This window comes from Ovis canadensis, chromosome 24, assembly GCF_042477335.2.
Source record: "Ovis canadensis isolate MfBH-ARS-UI-01 breed Bighorn chromosome 24, ARS-UI_OviCan_v2, whole genome shotgun sequence".
Classification (NCBI taxonomy): domain Eukaryota; kingdom Metazoa; phylum Chordata; class Mammalia; order Artiodactyla; family Bovidae; genus Ovis; species Ovis canadensis.
Window position 1 is genome coordinate 47881560 of NC_091268.1, and position 17690 is coordinate 47899249.

General features: G+C 44.3%; 1 protein-coding gene across 7 annotated transcripts in view; it reads left to right on the forward strand.

Annotated features, from left to right (window-relative positions):
* Positions 1–406: 406 nt before the first annotated feature.
* Positions 407–17690, forward strand: part of LOC138429449 (general transcription factor II-I repeat domain-containing protein 2) — a 55596-nt gene continuing 38312 nt past the window's right edge. For 6 of the 7 annotated variants that reach the window (XM_069570971.1, XM_069570972.1, XM_069570966.1 and 3 more), the window contains exons 1-2: positions 423–819; positions 17060–17163. In XM_069570971.1, the coding sequence (XP_069427072.1) occupies positions 17065–17163 (99 nt within the window). In that variant the 5' untranslated portion in view covers positions 423–819; positions 17060–17064. Of the gene's footprint in view, positions 820–17059; positions 17164–17690 lie in introns of all 7 variants that reach the window. The other variant, XM_069570967.1, reaches the window with a different exon arrangement.

Consider the following 17690-nt stretch of genomic DNA (forward strand, 5'->3'; position numbering starts at 1 on the left):
CTTAGTAATGTCACTGAGTGAGTGAGTGAGTGAGGTCGCTCAGTCGTGTCCGACTCTTAAGACCCTGTGGACTGTAGCCTACCAGGCTCCTCCGTCCATGAGTTTCTCTAGGCAAGAATACTGGAGTAGGTTGCCATTTCCTTCTCCAGGAGATCTTCCCAACCCAGGGATCGAACCCATGTCTCCTGAATTGCAGGCAGACACTTTAACCTCTGAGCCACCAGGGAAGCCCAGTAAAGTCACTGAGTCCCATCAAAAGGTCAGGACACAACTGTTAACAGTATTACAATGTAACTCAATGGCTTTAAGGCAGATTCACAGGTCACTGGAGCTATGACCTCACCGCTTAAAGCTACAAACTGCAATCATGCGAAAAAGGTAAAATTAACTAAGAGCAAGAAAGGACATCCACGTTTGGAGGCGGTGTCGGGGGCGGCGGGCGACACGTGCAGACACGCATCAAAGGCTGGAGATGGACAAGCACTTCTGGCCCTGAACAGCGCGGGACTAAGCGACTTCCAACAAACTCAATGTGCAGCTGAAGTGGATTCCACGGCACCGGAAACGGCAACTCCCACTTGGGGCGCTGCGGACACACGAGTCCAGGCTGCCTTCCAGGAAGCCAAAAAAAAAAAAAAAGGAAAAGAAAGAAAGAAAAAGGAGGGATAGTGGAGAGCAGGGCTCCGGCCGCCGCCCACAACGCCGAGCCCTCGCCTCCAGACGGTCGCGGCAGGCCGCACTCGGCGCCAGGCACTCCCAGGTGGCCCAGACCTCAGACCCCGCGGCCGGCCGGGCGCTGCCCGCCGGCGGGGACCTCAGGTGCGTATCCCGCCCCCGCCGCAGCCGCCATTAAGAGCGGGTGCTTTGCTTGGAACTTTTTCGTCCCGCAGACCTGGCGGAGGGGAAGCCTGGGGAGGCTACCCACCCAGGCGTGCGCTGCAACTCCCCCCTCCTCAGGCGGCCCGACGGGCCCCCCGAACCAGTTCCCGGCGGGAAGGGCCCAAGGAGTGGGGGTGGGGCGAGGAAGCCCAGGCGCGGGGGCAACGGTCGCACGCACGGAACGCGCATCCCTTTCCCTTCTGATTGGCTGAGCGGTGGCAGTGGGGGCGGGTGCTTGCCGGCTCTGGACTCTAGGGCCTGCTGTGCCGGAGGTCACGCTCCGGCGGTCGTACGCGGGGATACTGCGCTGCGTGCGGAAGTGCGTGATTGGTTAGGTGGTGGGGGCGGGTTAGCCGCTGTTGCCTGGTAACTGCGTCCAGCTCCGCGGCGGAGGCGTCCCGATCCCTTGCCTCCTGTCGCGCTCGTTGCCGAGTGCCGCGCGACCTGGGTTTTGTCGTGGGTGTGCCCAGTGGGGCGGCCACCCGCGGCCGGCTTGTGAGCAGAAAACCAATCCAGAGGCCGGAAGAAGAGTCTCTGGTCCTGAACTACACTCCGTCACGGTTATGATTTAGATGTAAAGGAGAAAAAAGGCTTGGAGGGCTGTTTTCCCCGTCCTTGCTGTTTAATGGCAGCTTTATTGACACTCCATGAAATTCACCTTTAAAAGTGTGTAGTTTAGTGTGTGTGAAGTGCTAAATCGCTTCAGTCGTGTCGACTCAACGACCCAATGGAGCCCGCCAGGCTTCGCTGTCCGTGGGATTTCCCAGGCAAGAATACTGGAGTGGGTTGTCATCTCCAGGAGATCTGCCCAACCCAGGGATCGAACCCATGGCTCTTGGCCTCCTAGGCGGGTTCTTGACCACTAGCACCACCTGGAAAGCCCCGTATAGTTCAGTGATTATTGTTTATTCACAGTTATGCAGCCATCACCACTAATTACAGAACATTTCAGTTCAGTTCAGTCGCTCAGCCGTATCCGACTCTTTGCGACCCCATGAATCACAGCACGCCAGGCCTCCCTGTCCATCACCAACTCCCAGAGTTTACCCAAACTCATGTCCATCGAGTCGGTGATGCCATCCAGCCATCTCATCCTCTGTCGTCCCCTTCTCCTGCCCCCCATCCCTCCCAGCATCAGGGTCTGTTCCAATGAGTCAGCTCTTCGCATGAGGTGGCCAAAGTATTGGAGTTTCAGCTTCAGCATCAGTCCTTCCAGTGAACACCCAGGATTGATCTCCTTTAGAAGGACTGGTTGGATCTCCTTGCAGTCCAAGGGACTCTCAAGAGTCTGCTCCAACACCACAGTTCAAACGCATCAATTCTTCAGCACTCAGCTTTCTTCACAATCCAACTCACATCCATACATGACTACTGGAAAAACCATAGCATGGATTAGACAGACCTTACATTTTCATCACCCCAAAAGAAATGCTGAATCCATTAAGACAGTCGTTCCCCTTTCCCACCCCAGCCGTGGACACTACCAATATTCATTCTGTCCGTATGTCTCTGACATTCCAAATAGTTCTTGTTCCACATCGTTCCTAAGCACAGAATCATCAAAGGATCTTTGGGATCTGGCTTCATTCATTCATTCCTTCTTATGGCTGACTAATAATCCATTGTATGGGGGGTATACCACATTTTCATTTTCTGTCAAATGATGAATTTTTAAAAAATTTTTCCACTGTTTGGCTATTATGAATATTGCGGTGAACAGCCATGTTCACGTTTGTGTGTGTGTGTGTACATTTGTTTTCAACTCTTGAGTACCTGCCAAGGAGTGGAATTGCTGGGCCGAAAATGTCACTGTTTCATTTCCTGCTGGTAATTTGAAGTAAGCCGATAAGAAGATACAAGATTGGGAATTGGGAAACTGAGTATTGCTCACAGCTGCATGTGAAGAACTGAGCAGGCTCTTCTCCTTTCTTACATTTGAAGAGGAAGGTTTGGTCTGCGTGACCAGCCATCTTGCCCTCAGAGGACACACGGCTTGGCACCAGGCAGCTGCAGGCGTCAGTCCATTTGGAGTGGGTCCCTGTTCTTCCTGCCTTCCTGTTATTTAGCCCCAGTGTTTGCTGCCCAGCACTCTGGGTCTTTGCCCACACCTGCAGCCTGGATGGTCTCTTCACTTTTTCTCAGGTTTTAGAACTTGCTCACATGCCTTCATTCTCATCCTGGGCGTTCTTGACTCAGCAGCTTAGACCATTTCAGGGCCATCTGACTCCCATTTTGCCTTTATCACCTGCTATCCTGCTGTGTCTTTGCTGCTGTGTCTCACTCCAGAGCACAGGGTGTGGATTTTATTCACTTTTGTTTCCCCCTTGTCCTTCCTGTCAGCAATGTATGTTTTCATACAGCTGGTGTGCATTACATTTTTAAAAGTTTTAAGCATTCGTTTGGCTAAGCTGAAGTACTTGACTATTTGTTGAGCATTTAATTTTAACTAGGTTTTTTTTTTCATTTTTTGTCATTGAAAATACGTTATATTTCTAGTTCTTTTCCATACTCCTTGATCCTTCCAGAAGAGTCCTTGTTGTCTTGAAATTTGTTATTATTCTTTTTTTTAGAATATTTTTTCTCAGATTGAGATGTAATTGACATATAACGTTCTGTTAGTTTTAGGAGTACGACATAGTGATTTGACATATGTATGTATTGTGAAATGACTGGTGAACATCCATCACATCACAGTTACAATTTTTTTTTCTCGTGGTAAGATCAGTTCTCTCAGCAACTTTCAAATATACAGTACAGTATTATTAGCTATGGGCTTCCCAGGTGGCTCAGTGGTAAAGAATTCACCTGCTGATGCCGGAGATGCAGGAGATATGAGTTCGATGCTTGGGTCAAGCAGATCCCCTGTGGAAGGAAATGGCAATCCACTCCTGTATTCCTGCCTGGGAGATCGCAAGGACAGAGGAACTTGGTGGGCTATAGTCCATGGGGTCTCAAAGAGTCAGACACGACTGGGCACACATGCACGCATTATTAACTGTTGTCACCAAGCTGTCTGTTACATCCTCAGAACGTACTGATTTTATAACTGGGAGTTTGGACCGCTTGACCACTTCAGTATGTTTCTGTTGAATGATGAATAGGTCCACTTATGTTTGCAGTTTCCATTTACTGTAGACCTGGGAGAAGGTGGCACTTTAGGAACTTGCTAAATACAATCAAGGCCTCAGGGACTTGAAAAAAATTAACCTTTGAAAAGAAAATTCTGGAAACAGCTTAAAAAGCAAAGCAGATGTCTCTCTCAGTATTTCAGAGTTGTGATACATGGAGTGGATGCTGTTCCAAATGCTGAAAATTATAAGTGGTGGAAATGAAATCTAGAAGAGGGATGGGCAAACTTTTTTCTGTAAGGGGTCAGATAATAAATATTTCCAGCTCTGAGGGCATGCGGTCTCTGTCACCTGCAACCTTGCCTTTGCGGAAAAACAGCCAACGGACAAGACGTAAACCAATGAGTGTGGCTGTGTTCCAGTAAAATTTTATTTACCAAAATAGGAGGCAGTCTGGTTTTGATGTTTGCTTTTCATTGGTAAAATATAACATTGAAAAGGAAAGGCCTCAAAGATTTCTGGGAGAGCTAAGAGATTTGAGAGTTGTTTCAGTTTACATCTCCAGTTTTAAAAAAGCAAAAAGTTAAGCACAGTGTAAAATCTGTGATCTAAATGAACATACCCAGTGCTTTGAATTTCAATCACTATATTGGCTTTGGGGGTTTGAACTCTGTGGTACTAGCTCTCATTGTCTAGGACTTTTAGCTTTATTAGAATGCAGTGATTTCTTTTTTTTCCTCAGTGTTCTCAAGGTGAGAAACCACCAAATTAGCTTATAATCATGGTTCGTTAGTTTTGATGTGCTATTAACGCATGATGTGTTCTAAAGCGTAAAGTATAGAAGACAAAGTTCCTGCCTCCATTTGTTGTTAAGTAAAGGGTGCAAGTAGGTGATAATTATAAAACATTCACTTTTAGAATTAAATTATAAAACATTCATTTTTTAAAATTACTACCATTGATGCCCACTGATAAAATCTTTTTTGAGTTCCAACTAGTTTCATTCTGCCTATTATTTTATTCTCTGTTAAAGTTTTGGCATCACAGTCCTCTCAGAGACTATTGTGGTGTAATTACAGATTGGATGGGCGCATAAAATAAGAGGCTGGAATATGCCAGTCCTTTAAGTGGGCTCATCTCTGGTAGCTGTCAGTGTGAGCATCTCACAACATCAAGTCTGATTATATTATTTTAAAATGTGTAGTTTTCATACATTATGGCCCCTCACTACATCATTGGATAATTAATGGTGGAAACAATGACCCAGGTCAACACTGCAGGAAAAACTGGCTCTGAGGGACTTAGCAAGAGATCACAGCAAGGTCACGATGAATCCAGAATTCATGCCGTGGACAGGAGAGTTAGCAAACTGTGGCCTTGAGGGCTCCAGAGGTTGCTAAGTGACCAGCCAGGAGAAGGCTTGAGAGAGGCTGAAAAGTATTAAAGTTGTGGCTGGAAGACATGAACTCTAAGGACATATCTGTCAATGGCAAAATTCTAAGCCAAAAGGGAAACCACCCCCAAAGAGGGGGTGGACGGGTGATAGGCAGCGCAGAGCCTGCCAAGGGTGGCTGACATATTTCAGAACCACTTACCCGAAAAAGTGCGCAGTGTCGGCAAAGTTGCATGGGCAGATTAAGAGTCAGAAAAGCCTCTCTCCTAAACAATTAAACAAATCATAGAAGAAAAGTGTTCCCTCTGGGAAAGGTGTTCACTGCTTCCTCCCGCAGTGTTGACCATACTTGAATTTACCTTTTGGTGTCCCTACTTTCGTTGTAAGACACAACTCTGCCAAATGAGACATAGTCTTATTTTTAAGCAGTATTTGAATTAATTGACTCAGAAAGGTGATAGTCAAGAATATCAGTTTCTTCGGACTTCCCTGGCAGTCTAATGGTTGACACTTCAACTTCCAATGTAGGAGGTCCGGGTTTGATCCCTGGTCGGGGAGGGCAGCCAAAAAACTGAACCATAAAACAGAAACAGTATTGTAACAAATTCAGTAAAGACTTTCAAAGTGATCCGCATAAAAAAATAGTATTAATAATAAAAAGACTATCAGCTTCTTCATCACAGTTTTAAATAATGGCTCAAATGGTAAAGAATCTGCCTGCAACGGAGGAGACACAGGTTCAATCCCTGAGTCAGGAAGATCTACTGGAGAAAGGAATGGCTATCCACTCCAGTATTCTTGCCTGGAGAATTCCATGGACAGAGAGAGGAGCCTGGTGGGCTACAGTCCAGGGGGTTGCAAAGAGTCGGACAAGACTTAGTGACTAAACATCAACAGCAAGATAAAAGTTGACCAATGTTTGCTATATTTAAAAGGTGATTTAAAAATCCTTGTGAGATTTCTATAACTTACAATGGGAAAGAGATTTTAATATTTCAACAAAGTAATGCAGGTGATGTGTAAAAATATAGACAAGAAATAGAAGTGAAATTCTGTCTTTGCCAATAGATAGATTTTGCACAAATAAAAATTATTTCAAGTTGGGACTTTCACATGAAGTAGTTTAATCTGAATTCTTGATGATACAGTTTAAATACTTGTTAAAGGAATTATAAAACCCATTGACTGTACTATTTTAAGAGACAGAAATGTGTGTATATTTGATGTAAGCTTAAAAAATAATTTTTAGAAATTTGAAACAGTATCAAACTTACAGAAAAATTACAAGTGTAGTACGAAGAAGTTTTATTTTTTCTGAGCCATTTGAGATAAAGTATCTGTGGCCACATCATCCTTAGATTACTGATAAACATCATGAAGTTTTATCAGTTATCTCTGTATACTGTTCCCTATAGCAAAACATTGGGTTGCTACATTTCCCGATATAGAAAATACTGGGTTAGCCAAAAAAGTTCATTTAGATTTTTCCATACCATCTTATAGAAAAACCTGAATGAACTTTCTGGCCAGCCCAATATTTTGCCCATCACACATAGAAGATTTGTATCCAGAAAATATAAACTCAATAATAAAAATAAGCAGACAATCTAGTTTGAAAATGGACAAAAAATCTGAACAAGACATTTCACTGAATACGCTATATGGATGGCAGAAGAGCACATGAAAGATGCCTAGTACTTTTAGTCATTGGGAAATTGCCAACAAAACTGCGAAGTGATATCACTACCCACCTATTAAAGTTGCTAAAAAGAATTTTTTAAAGCTGACAATATTGCATGTTGACAAGGATGCAGAGCAGCTGGAATTCTCACATATTAGTGGTAGGGATATATTCTCATACGGCTTCCCTGGCAGCCCAGTTGGTAAAGAATCCTCCTGCAATGCAGGAGACCCTGGTTCGATTCCTGGGTCAAGAAGATCTCCTGGAGAAGGGAAGGGCTACCTCCTCCAGGATTCTTGGGCTTCCCTTATGACTCAGCTGGTAAAGAATCCGCCTGCAATGTGGGAGACCTGGGTTCGATCCTGGGTTGGGAAGATCCCATGGAGAAGGGAAAGGCTACCCACTCCTGTCTTCTGGCCTAGAGAATTCCATGGACTGTATAGGCCGTGGGGTCACAAAGAGTCGGTCACGAGTGATCGACTTTCCTTTCACTCTATTCTTATATATTAGTGGTAGGAATTGGAAAAGATCCTGATGCTGGGAAAGATTAAAGGCAAAAGAAGAAGAGGGTGGCAGAGGATGAGATGGTGAGGTAGCATTACTGACTCAATGGTCATGAATTTGAGCAAGCTCCAGGAGATAATGCAGGACAGGGGAGCCTGGCCTGCTGCAGTCCATGGGGTCAAGAAGAGTCAGACATGACTTAGCAACTGAACAACAACAAAAGTGGTAGGAAAACAAAATGGTACAACCACTTTGGAAAAAAGTTTCACTTCTTTTGAAGCTAAAAAAACAAACCAAAAAAACCTCAAGATATATGACCCAGCAATCCCACTCTTAGGTGTTTACGCAACAGAAATGAGACATTAGGTTGACACAATAGTGGTTTTATTCATCAGTTCAGTTGCTCAGTCATGTCCGACTCTTTGTGACTCCATGAACTGCAGCACGCCAGGCCTCCCTGACCATCGCCAACTCCCAGAGTTTACTCAAACTCATGTCCGTTGAGTCAGTGATGCCATTCAACCATCTCATCCTCTGTCATCCCCTTCTCCTCCCACCTTCAATCAGCATCAGGCTCTTTTCAAATGAGTCAGTTCTTTGCCTCAGGTGGCCAAAATATTGGAGTTTCAGCTTCAGCATCAGTCCTTTCAATGAATATTCAGGACTGATTTCCTTTAGGATGGACTGGTTGGATCTCCTTGCTGTCTTAAGGGACTCTCCAACACCACAGTTCAAAGGCATCAACTCTTCCGTGCTCAGCTTTCTTTATAGTCCAACTCTCACATGCATACATGACTACTGGAAAAACCATAGGTTTGACTAGATGGACCTTTGTTGGCAAAGTAATGTCTCTGCTTTTTAATATGCTCTCTAGGTTGGTCATAACTTTTCTTCCAAGGAGCAAGCATCTTTTAATTTATGGTTTATTCATAGTCATCAAAAAACTTCAGACAGCCCAAAAGTTCTGTAAATAGCGAAAAGGTTAATTTAACTGTATTTCATCTCTACAGTGGAATATTCAGTAACACAAACAACAAATTACTGATACAGCCTCAGCACAGTGTAGGATTCCATTTATGTGATATTTAGGAATAAGCAAGACTATGGGGACAGAAGACAGATCAGTTCTGGCCAGAGGTTGGGGTGGGGGTGTTGACAAAGAGGCATGGAGGAATCTGGGGTGTGATGGAGCAGTTCATACCATGATTTCAGTGGTGGCTACATAACTTTATGTTTGCTAAAAATGTACAGAACCATACCTTAGACAAGGTTGAACTTTTTGCAAAGTGTACTTTAATTTTTAAAAATATTTTTAAGGGGAATTCCCTGGCCGTCCAGTGGTTAGGACTTGGCACTTTTACTGTGGAGGACCTGGGTTGGATCCCTGGGTTGGGAAGATCCCCTGGAGGACGGCATGGCAACCCACTCCAGTATTATTGCCTGGAGAATTCCATGGACAGAGGAGCCTGGCGGGTTACAGTCCATGGGGACAAAAGGAGTCAGATACAACTGAGCGACAGGGCACACAGACACACACTCAGTGAACTAAGATCCTACAAGCCATGCCTTGGCCAAAACAACAACAGAAATGTTTTTTAAGGATGCATGACTTCATGTTCAAGTGATTGTTTTTTTTTGGTTTCACAAACCACCCACATGTAAACATGTTACAATGCATCTTCCAGGCGCTTGAGAGACAGAAGTGAAGTGAAGTGGCTCAGTCGTGTTCAACTCTTTGTGACCCCATGGACTGTAGCCAGCCAGGCTGCTCTGTCCGTGGAATTTTCCAGGCAAGAATACTGGAGTAGGTTGCCATTTCCTGCTCCAGGGGATCTTCCCGAGCCAGGAATCGAACCTGGGTTTCCCACACTGCAGGCAGACGGTTCACTGTCTGAGCCACCAGGGAAAGAAGGCAGGACTGTTAATAACTTACCTACAAGACAGGTGCAAGAGTTCTGTCCTAGCTCAGGACACACGGCCTCTCTAATCGTGGGGCTCCTGCCTTTGGAGATCCTTTATCTAAGCTCCCTGAGCTCCTTGGTTTGCCATCCACTCCTCCACTGCGTTCCCAGCCCCTGTTGCTCCACGAATCATCCTGTGTGTTAGCATGGGACCTTAGACACGTGTGCGAGTAGTGAATCGGTTGATCAAAAAAGCACTGGCGTGTGGTGTACGTTTGATGAGTGTTAATTTCCTTTCTCGCCATCCAACCTCTCTTCGATTTCCTTGGGTTTGCTTCCTAATTTTTAGGTTTTTGGCCACACTGCACAGTCTGTAGGACCTTATTTCCCCAAAAGGGATCCACCCGAGCCCCTTCCTTGAAGTGGAAGGGTGGAGTCTTAACCACTGGACCACCAGGAAAGTCCTGTCATTTGATTTCTTAATAGCTTTTTGTTGTTGTTGGGCCCACAGCTGGGCCTGTTGGGAGCTTAGTTTCTTGACCAGGGATTGAACCCCCTGACCTGGCAGTGAAAACGCCAAGTCGTAACCCCTGAAACCCCACCTTTCTTTTTTTGAAATAAAATTCACCCATTTAAAGTATACAATTCAGTGGCTTTTAATATATGCATATAGTTGAGCAATCGTAACCACAGACAATTTTAGAATAGTTTCATCACCCCTGAAAAGAAACCCTGTACCATTTATCTACCCACCTCCCAGCCTTAAGCAACCCGCAGTCTACTTCTGTCTCTGTAGATTTCCCTGTTCTGAACATTACATATGCATAGACTCCTATAAATGTGTGGTTCCCTTGATTTTAAGGCGAGGGGGCTCATAAAAGGTCAGTGGTGAAAAGACCCTTCCTGGAAGGTGATGGGGTGTCTCTGATCAGAGAGGAGGCGGCCGAGGGCAGCCCACCGGGGTCTCGGAGCTGGTTGGTGGTCTGGGGCGCCCCCAGCCTGGCTTTCCTGCTCCTGGCTCTGGGAGGGCCCGCCCGTCAGGCCTCGTGCTCTGGAAGCTCATGTCACCACCCGGCCTGGTGTGTGGTCACCGCTAATGCGGCGCGGGGATGACAGTTTCTTCCTGGCAAAGGCCGGAGGAGCGGACGCAGTCACGGGGTAGGGGTGCAGGGAATGTCCCACGCGCCGTGTTGACTAAGGGCTCTCAGGGAAGTGATCCAGATGCAGCCACTTCTAGAGAGCAGAAAGCCCCAGACAGAATCGGCCTTCCCCATGGAGCCCAACTGGACTCCGCCGCCTCCAGGGCTCTTCCCGTCAGAGTACTGAGATGGCCCCGGGAAGTTCTGAGAATGGAGCGGGAGCGCTCGCCTCCTGTGGCTTCCCACAGGCTGTTAGGATGGCGTCCCTCCCATTATGTTTTGTAAAATTTTTTAAATTGAAAGATAATTGCTTTACAGAGTGTTGGTTCCTGTTGTGCATGAATCAACCATGTGTAGACAGACATCCCCTCCCTCTTAAGTCTCCCTCCCACCCCTCTAGGTCACCGCAGAGCACCAGGCTGAGCTCCTGAGTTACATAGCAACTTCCTACTAGCTATCTATTTTACACATGATAATGTATATATCTCATTGCTACTCTCAATTTGTCCCACCCTGTCCTTCCCCATTTCTTAACACACATTGAATGTGATCGACATCGTAGCAATGCATACATGCATGCCAACTCACTTCAGTTGTGTCCAACTCTTTGGGGCCCAATGGACTGTAGCCTGCCAGGCTCCTCTGTCCATGGGGATTCTCCAGGCAAGAATACTGGAGTGGGTTGCCATGCCCCTCTCCAGGGGATCTTCCCAACCCAGTAGTCAAACTCCTGTCTCTTACATCTCCTGCATTGGCAGGCAGGTTCTTACCACCAGCACCACCTAGGAAGCCCTGACATCTTAGCAGACCTAGGGCAATTGAAGGTGAGAGGTGGAAACAGCGGTAGGCAGAAAGTTGCCCTGGTTCTAGCTTTGCATGGACAAATCAACATGTTTCTGATCTGAGAATGTGTCTGCTCCTTTTTCTCTGTCTGGGATAGTAGGCAAAATAAGAATTTTGAATGAAAGTATTCTGAGCTCCCGAAGTAATAAGGATGGAGCATAATCTAAGTGAACATTCTGGTAAGTGGGAAACAACATGCCTTTGCGGTTTCATACTTTGTGATACGCATTTCCTTGGTCTGATGTGCTAAGTGATAATCATGGAATCTAGCCGCTAGAGGAAAGAGTTTCTAAGGCTTAACACGAGTGCCGGCTGGGTGCTGCTTGCTGCTTTTTCTTTTTCAATTTTTTTTTTAATTGAAGGATAATTGCTTTACAGAATTTTGTTGTTTTCTGTCAAACCTCAACATGAATCAGCCATAGGTATACATATATCCCTTCCCTTTTGAACCTCCCTCCCCATCCCACCCCTCTAGGTTAAGACAGAGCCCCTGTTTGAGTTTCCTGAACCATATAGCAAATTCCCGTTGGCTATCTATTTTACATATGATAATGTAAGTTTCCATGTTACTCTCTCCATCCATCTCACCCTCTCCTCCCCTCTCCCCAAATCCATAAGTCTATTCTCTATGTCTGTTTCTCCACTGCTGCCCTGTAAGTAAATTCTTTAGTACCATTTTTCTAGATTCCGTATATGTGCGTTAGAATATGGTATTTATCTTTCTCTTTCTGACTTACTTCATTCTGTATAATAGGTTCATCCCCCTCATTAGAACTGACTCAAAGGCATTCCTTTTTATGCTGAGTAACATTCCATCGTGTATTTGTACCACAACTTCTTTATCCATTATCTGTTGCTGGACATCTAGGTTGCTTCCATGTTCTAGCTGTTGAAAATAGTGCTGCAATGAACAATGGGATACATGTGTCTTTTTCAATTTTGGTCTCCTCAGGGTATATGCCTGGCAGTGGGATTGCTGGGTCATATGGTGGTTTTATTCCTAGTTTCTCGAGGAATCTCCAAACTGTCTTCCATAGTGGCGGTATCAGTTTATATTCCCACCAACAGTGCAAGAGTGTTCCCTTTTCTCCACACCCTCTCCAGCATTTATTGTTTGTAGACTTTTTGACAGTACCCATCCTGACTGGTGTGAGGTGATATCTCATTGTAGTTTTGATTTGCATTTCTCTAATAATGAGCAACGTTGAATATCTTTTCGTGTATCTGTTAGCCATCTGTATGTCTTTGGAGAAATGTCTGTTTAGGTCTTTTTCCCACTTTTTGACTGGGTTGTTTGTTTTTCTGGTATTGTTGTATGAACTGCTTGTATATTTTGGAAATTAATTCTTTGTCAGTTGTTTCATTTGCTATTATTTTCTCCCATTTTGAGGATTGTCTTTTTACCTTGCTTATAGTTTGCTTTGCTGTTTAAACGTTTTTAAGTTTACTCAGGTCCCGCTTATTTACTTGTGTTTTTATTTCTGTTACTCTAGGAGGTGGGTCATAGAGGATCTTGCTTTGACTTAGGTCATCGAGTGTTCTGCCTGTGTTTTCCTCTAAGAGTTTAATGGTTTCTGGTCTTACATTTAGGTCTTTAATCCATGTTGAGTTTATCTTTGTGTATGGTGTTAGGAAGTGTTCTAATTTCATTCTTTTACATGTAGCTGTCCAGTTTTCCCAGCACCAATTTATTGAAGAGGCTGTCTTTGCCCCATTGTATATTCTTGCCTCCTTTGTTGAAAATAAGGTACCCGTAGGTGCATGGGCTTATTTCTGGGCTTTCTATCCTGTTCCACTGGTCTATGTTTCTGTTTTTGTGCCAGTGCCATACTGCCTTGATGACTGTAGCTTTGTAGTATAATCTGAAGGCAGGAAGGTTGATTCCTCCAGCTCCATTCTTCTTTCTCAGGACTGCTTTGGCTATTCGGGGTCTTTTGTGTTTGCATTTGAATTGTGAAAGTTTCTGTTCTAGGTCTGTGGAAAATGTCATTGGTAATTTGATAGGGATCACATTGAATCTGTAGATTGTGCTCGGTAGTATAGTCATTTTCACAATGTTGATTCTTCCTACTCAGGAACATGGACTATCTCTCCATCTGTTTATGTCATCTTTGATTTCTTTCATTAGTGTCTTATAATTTTCTGTGTACAGTTCTTTTGTCTCCTCAGGTGAGTTTACTCCTAGATATTTAATTCTTTTTGTTGCAATGGTGAATGGGGTTGATTCCTTCATTTCTCTTTCTGACTTTTCATTGTTAGTATATAGAAATGCAAGTGATTTTTGTATATTGATTTCGTATCCTGCAACTTTGCTAAATTCAATGAATAGCTCTAGTAATTTTCTGTCTTTAGGGTCTTCTATGTACAGTATCATGTCATCTGCAAACAGTGAGAGCTTTACTTCTTTTCTGATCTGGATTCCTTTTATTTCTTTTTCTCCTTTGATTGCTGTAGCTTGGACTTCCAGAACTATGCTGAATAATAGTGGTGAAAGTGGACACCCTTGTCTTGTTCCTGATCTTAGGCGGAATGCTTTCAGTTTTTCACCATTGAGAATAATGTTGGCTGTAGGCTTATCATATATGGCCTTTACTATGTTGAGGTAGGTTCCTTCTATGCCCATTTTTTGAAGAGTTTTAATCATAAATGGGTGCTGATTTTTGTCAAAGGCTTTTTATGCATCTATTGAGATATCATATGGTTTTTATCTTTCAATTTGTTAATATGGTGTATCACATTGATTGATTTGCATATATTGAAGAATCCTTGCATCCCTAGAATAAACCCCAACTTGATCATGGTGTATGAGCTTTTTGATGTGTTGCTGAATTATATTTGCTAACATTTTGTTGAGGATTTTTGCATCTATGTTCATCAGTGATATTGGCCTGTAGTTTTCTCTTTTTGTGTTGTCTTTGCCTGGTTTTGGTATCAGGGTGATGGTGGCCTCGTAGAATGAGTTTGGAAGTGTTCCTTCCTCTGCAATTTTTTGAAAGAGTTTTTGAAGGACAGGCATTAGCTCTTCTCTAACTGTTTGATGGAATTCTCCTGTGAAGCCATCTAGTCCTGCACTTTTGTTTCTTGGGAGATTTTTGATCAGAGCTTCAATTTCAGTGCTTGTAACTGGAGTTGTTCCTAATTTCTGTTTCTTCCTGGTTCAGTCTTGGAAGATTGAACTTTTCTAAGAATCCGTCCATCTCTTCCAGGTTATCCTGTTTTCTGCTTTTTACAACTCCAGCTCTGTTGCTGAAACAGAGGCCTTGTGAGGACCAGCAATAGTCACCAACTTCTGTTTGTTCTTAAATGGGGTGTAATAACAAGAAGAGAGTCAAAGGCTTGATTTTAAGATAATTGCTTCAAAGATTCAAATTGGGACTTCCCTGATAGTCCAGTAGTTAGGACTCCAAACTTCCACTGCAGAGAGCACAGGTTCCAGCCCTAATCAGGGAACTAAGATCTAAGATCCAGCATGCCTAAGTGGCATGCCTAGTACATAAATCAATTTTTAAATAAATAAAAGCTTCGAATTGAAGTGTATTTCCTCACCTGTTCATGCCCAGGTCATGCCTGTTAATTCATGTTCTTGGGCTTCTCAGGTGGCACTAGTGGTTAAAAACCAGCCTGCAAATGCAGGAGACGTAAGAGTTGTGGGTTCGATCCCTGGGTCAGGAAGGTCCCCTGGAGGAGGGCACGGCAACCCGCTCCAATATTCTTGCCTGGAGAATTCCCATGGACCAAGGAGCCTGGCAGGCTGCTGTCCACAGGGCCACAAAGAGTCGGACACAACTGAAGTGATTTAGCTCACTTGCTCGGTATGATGTCACGTTGTTATGGTCTAGTTCATAATAGGCAGAGTTGTTAAAAAAAAAAAAACTTTAATTCTAACAATTTGCATCCTAAGGCTCTGTGTGTGCTAGTCTTTCTTTCTCAGGGAGGCTTTGACTTTAACATAAGAGATCCTCAAGGATCCTCCAGTGGCTTCAGAAAGTCTAGCTAGATGCGTAGTTACATGTTTAGAGTTCCTTTTCAGCATGGTTTATCCATCCAGATTGGCCAGGGTAAGTGATGGTCAAAAACACCACCAGTTTTGGGTGCATTCAAGGAGCAAGGATTGATTCCTTGGTTGCCCTGGAGGTCTCTTGTGAGTTGGCCATGGGTTTGATCTGTGTTTTTCCCTGGAACCTGATCACATGGGACCTGACAGATCAAACTGCAAAGGAAGAGGGAGTATGGTGGAATCCCCAGCGTGGAAGTGATGTCACTTCCCTGACATCCTCGGCCAACACAGGGCATGTGGCCATACCCCTTTAAGTAGTCAAGAAATCAATTCAGGAAGAAACATTCGCAAATATTTCTGAATAGTCTTGTAGGACCACCATACTTCATGCCCATGGATCTCTGGGCTTCCTCCCACATAGTTATGTTGATCTGTTTATCTTTTGCTTACAAGTATAATTAAGTCAGCTGTTGCAGGGACAGGACATGACAGATATGAATACACTGCATGCTGTATTTCAAAGAACTTTTTCTGGTGCTGCAGAAAATTTTTCAAAGAAGCTTTCTAATGCTCACTTGATATAGAATTTAGCAAAAATTAGCATGAGCCTTCATTGCAGAAGTCCTAACAGGAGAGGAAGGGAGGGGTTTTTTCTCTCTTCCAGTCTCTAGTACACAAACCCACTGCTCTCCTTTTTCTGTGTATGTGGGCTGGAATATGGTGTCAGTCATCACAATGCTGGAATCAGACAAAACAATGCTGGATCAGTAAGAGACATTACCTTCTCTCCTCCTCACTTGGGAAATAGTTAAGCTGCCTCTCTAGTGTAATACCCGACTTCATTTAATGAAACACATGTCTAGGGTTAGTGGGAAATACACGATCTTAGGCAAATCGTATTGTTGTTGTTCAGTCGCTCAGGCTTGTCTGACTCTTTTTGACCTGATGGACTGCAGCACGCCAGGCTTGCCTGTCCATCACCAACTCCCAGAGCCTGCTCAAACTCATGTCCATCGAGTCAGTGATGCCATCCAACCCTGTCATCCTCTGTCATCCCCTTATCCTCCTGCCTTCAATCTTTCCCAGCATCAGTGTCTTTTCTAGTGAATCAGTTCTTTGCATCAGGTGGCCAAAGTATTGGAACTTCAGCTTCAACATCAGTCCTTCCAATGAATATTCAGGGTTGATTTCCTTTAGGATTGATTTGATCTCTTTGGAGTTCAGGGGACTCTCAAGAGTCTTCTCCAACACCACAGTTAAAAGCATCGATTCTTTGGCGCTCAGCTTCCTTTGTGGTCCAACTCTCACATCCATACATGACAACTGGATCATATACTGTCCTTTCTTGGGGGGTGGGAGGTGCTCTGGGTCTTCATTGTGGCAAGCAAGCTTCTCTACTTGCAGCATGCAGACTTAGTTGCCCCTTGGCTTGTGGGGCCTTAGTTCCCTGACCAGGGATCGAACCAGAGTTCCCTGCACTGGAAGGCTAATTCGTAACCACTAGATCACCAGAGAAGTCCCCATATACTGTTTTTAAGTGTCAGCTTTAAAGGAAGGTTTGAACTGGGTCACCTGTGAGGACCCTCCCAGTTCTCAACCAGTTGAGCAGGACACAGTTTCTACCACTCACTTTCTTAATACGTCTCTCTCCTAGGGATTATGGCGCAAGTCGCAGTGTCCACCCTGCCCATTGCAAATGAGGAGTCCTCGGAGAGCAGGATGGTAGTGACGTTCCTCGTGTCTGCTCTTGAGTCCATGGTGAGATGGTTTTCAGTTCTATAAAACGTCATCTGATTGGATCACTGCTGAATTACGAAACACTTCACCAACACTTTTGACATTCTGCTACAGTGTTAAATCCTATTTGTGTACACATACCCTTTTTAAGAAAGAATGATGGGCTCGTCAGATAATTAAGAACTGTTTTCCTGCAGTATGGATGGAATCGTGTAAAGCTAAGCTCTCCAGATCTGAGAATTTAATGCAAGCATTTCTGTTATCTTGTTTGAAAACATTTTTTTGTTTAAATTCAAAGGTCAATTAATAATCTATTTATATGCATCTATTTACATCCAAAGTATAAACTTTACCCAGTGGGTAAACATTTGAGGGGAAATTTACATAACCTCAGGGGCTTCTCTGGTGGCTCAGATGGTAAAGAATCTGCCTACCATGCAGGAGACCTGGGTCTGATTGCTGGGTTGGGGAAGACCCCCTGGAGAAGGGAATGGCTGCCCACTCCCATATTCTTGCTTGGAGATTTCCATGGACAGAGGAGCCTGGTG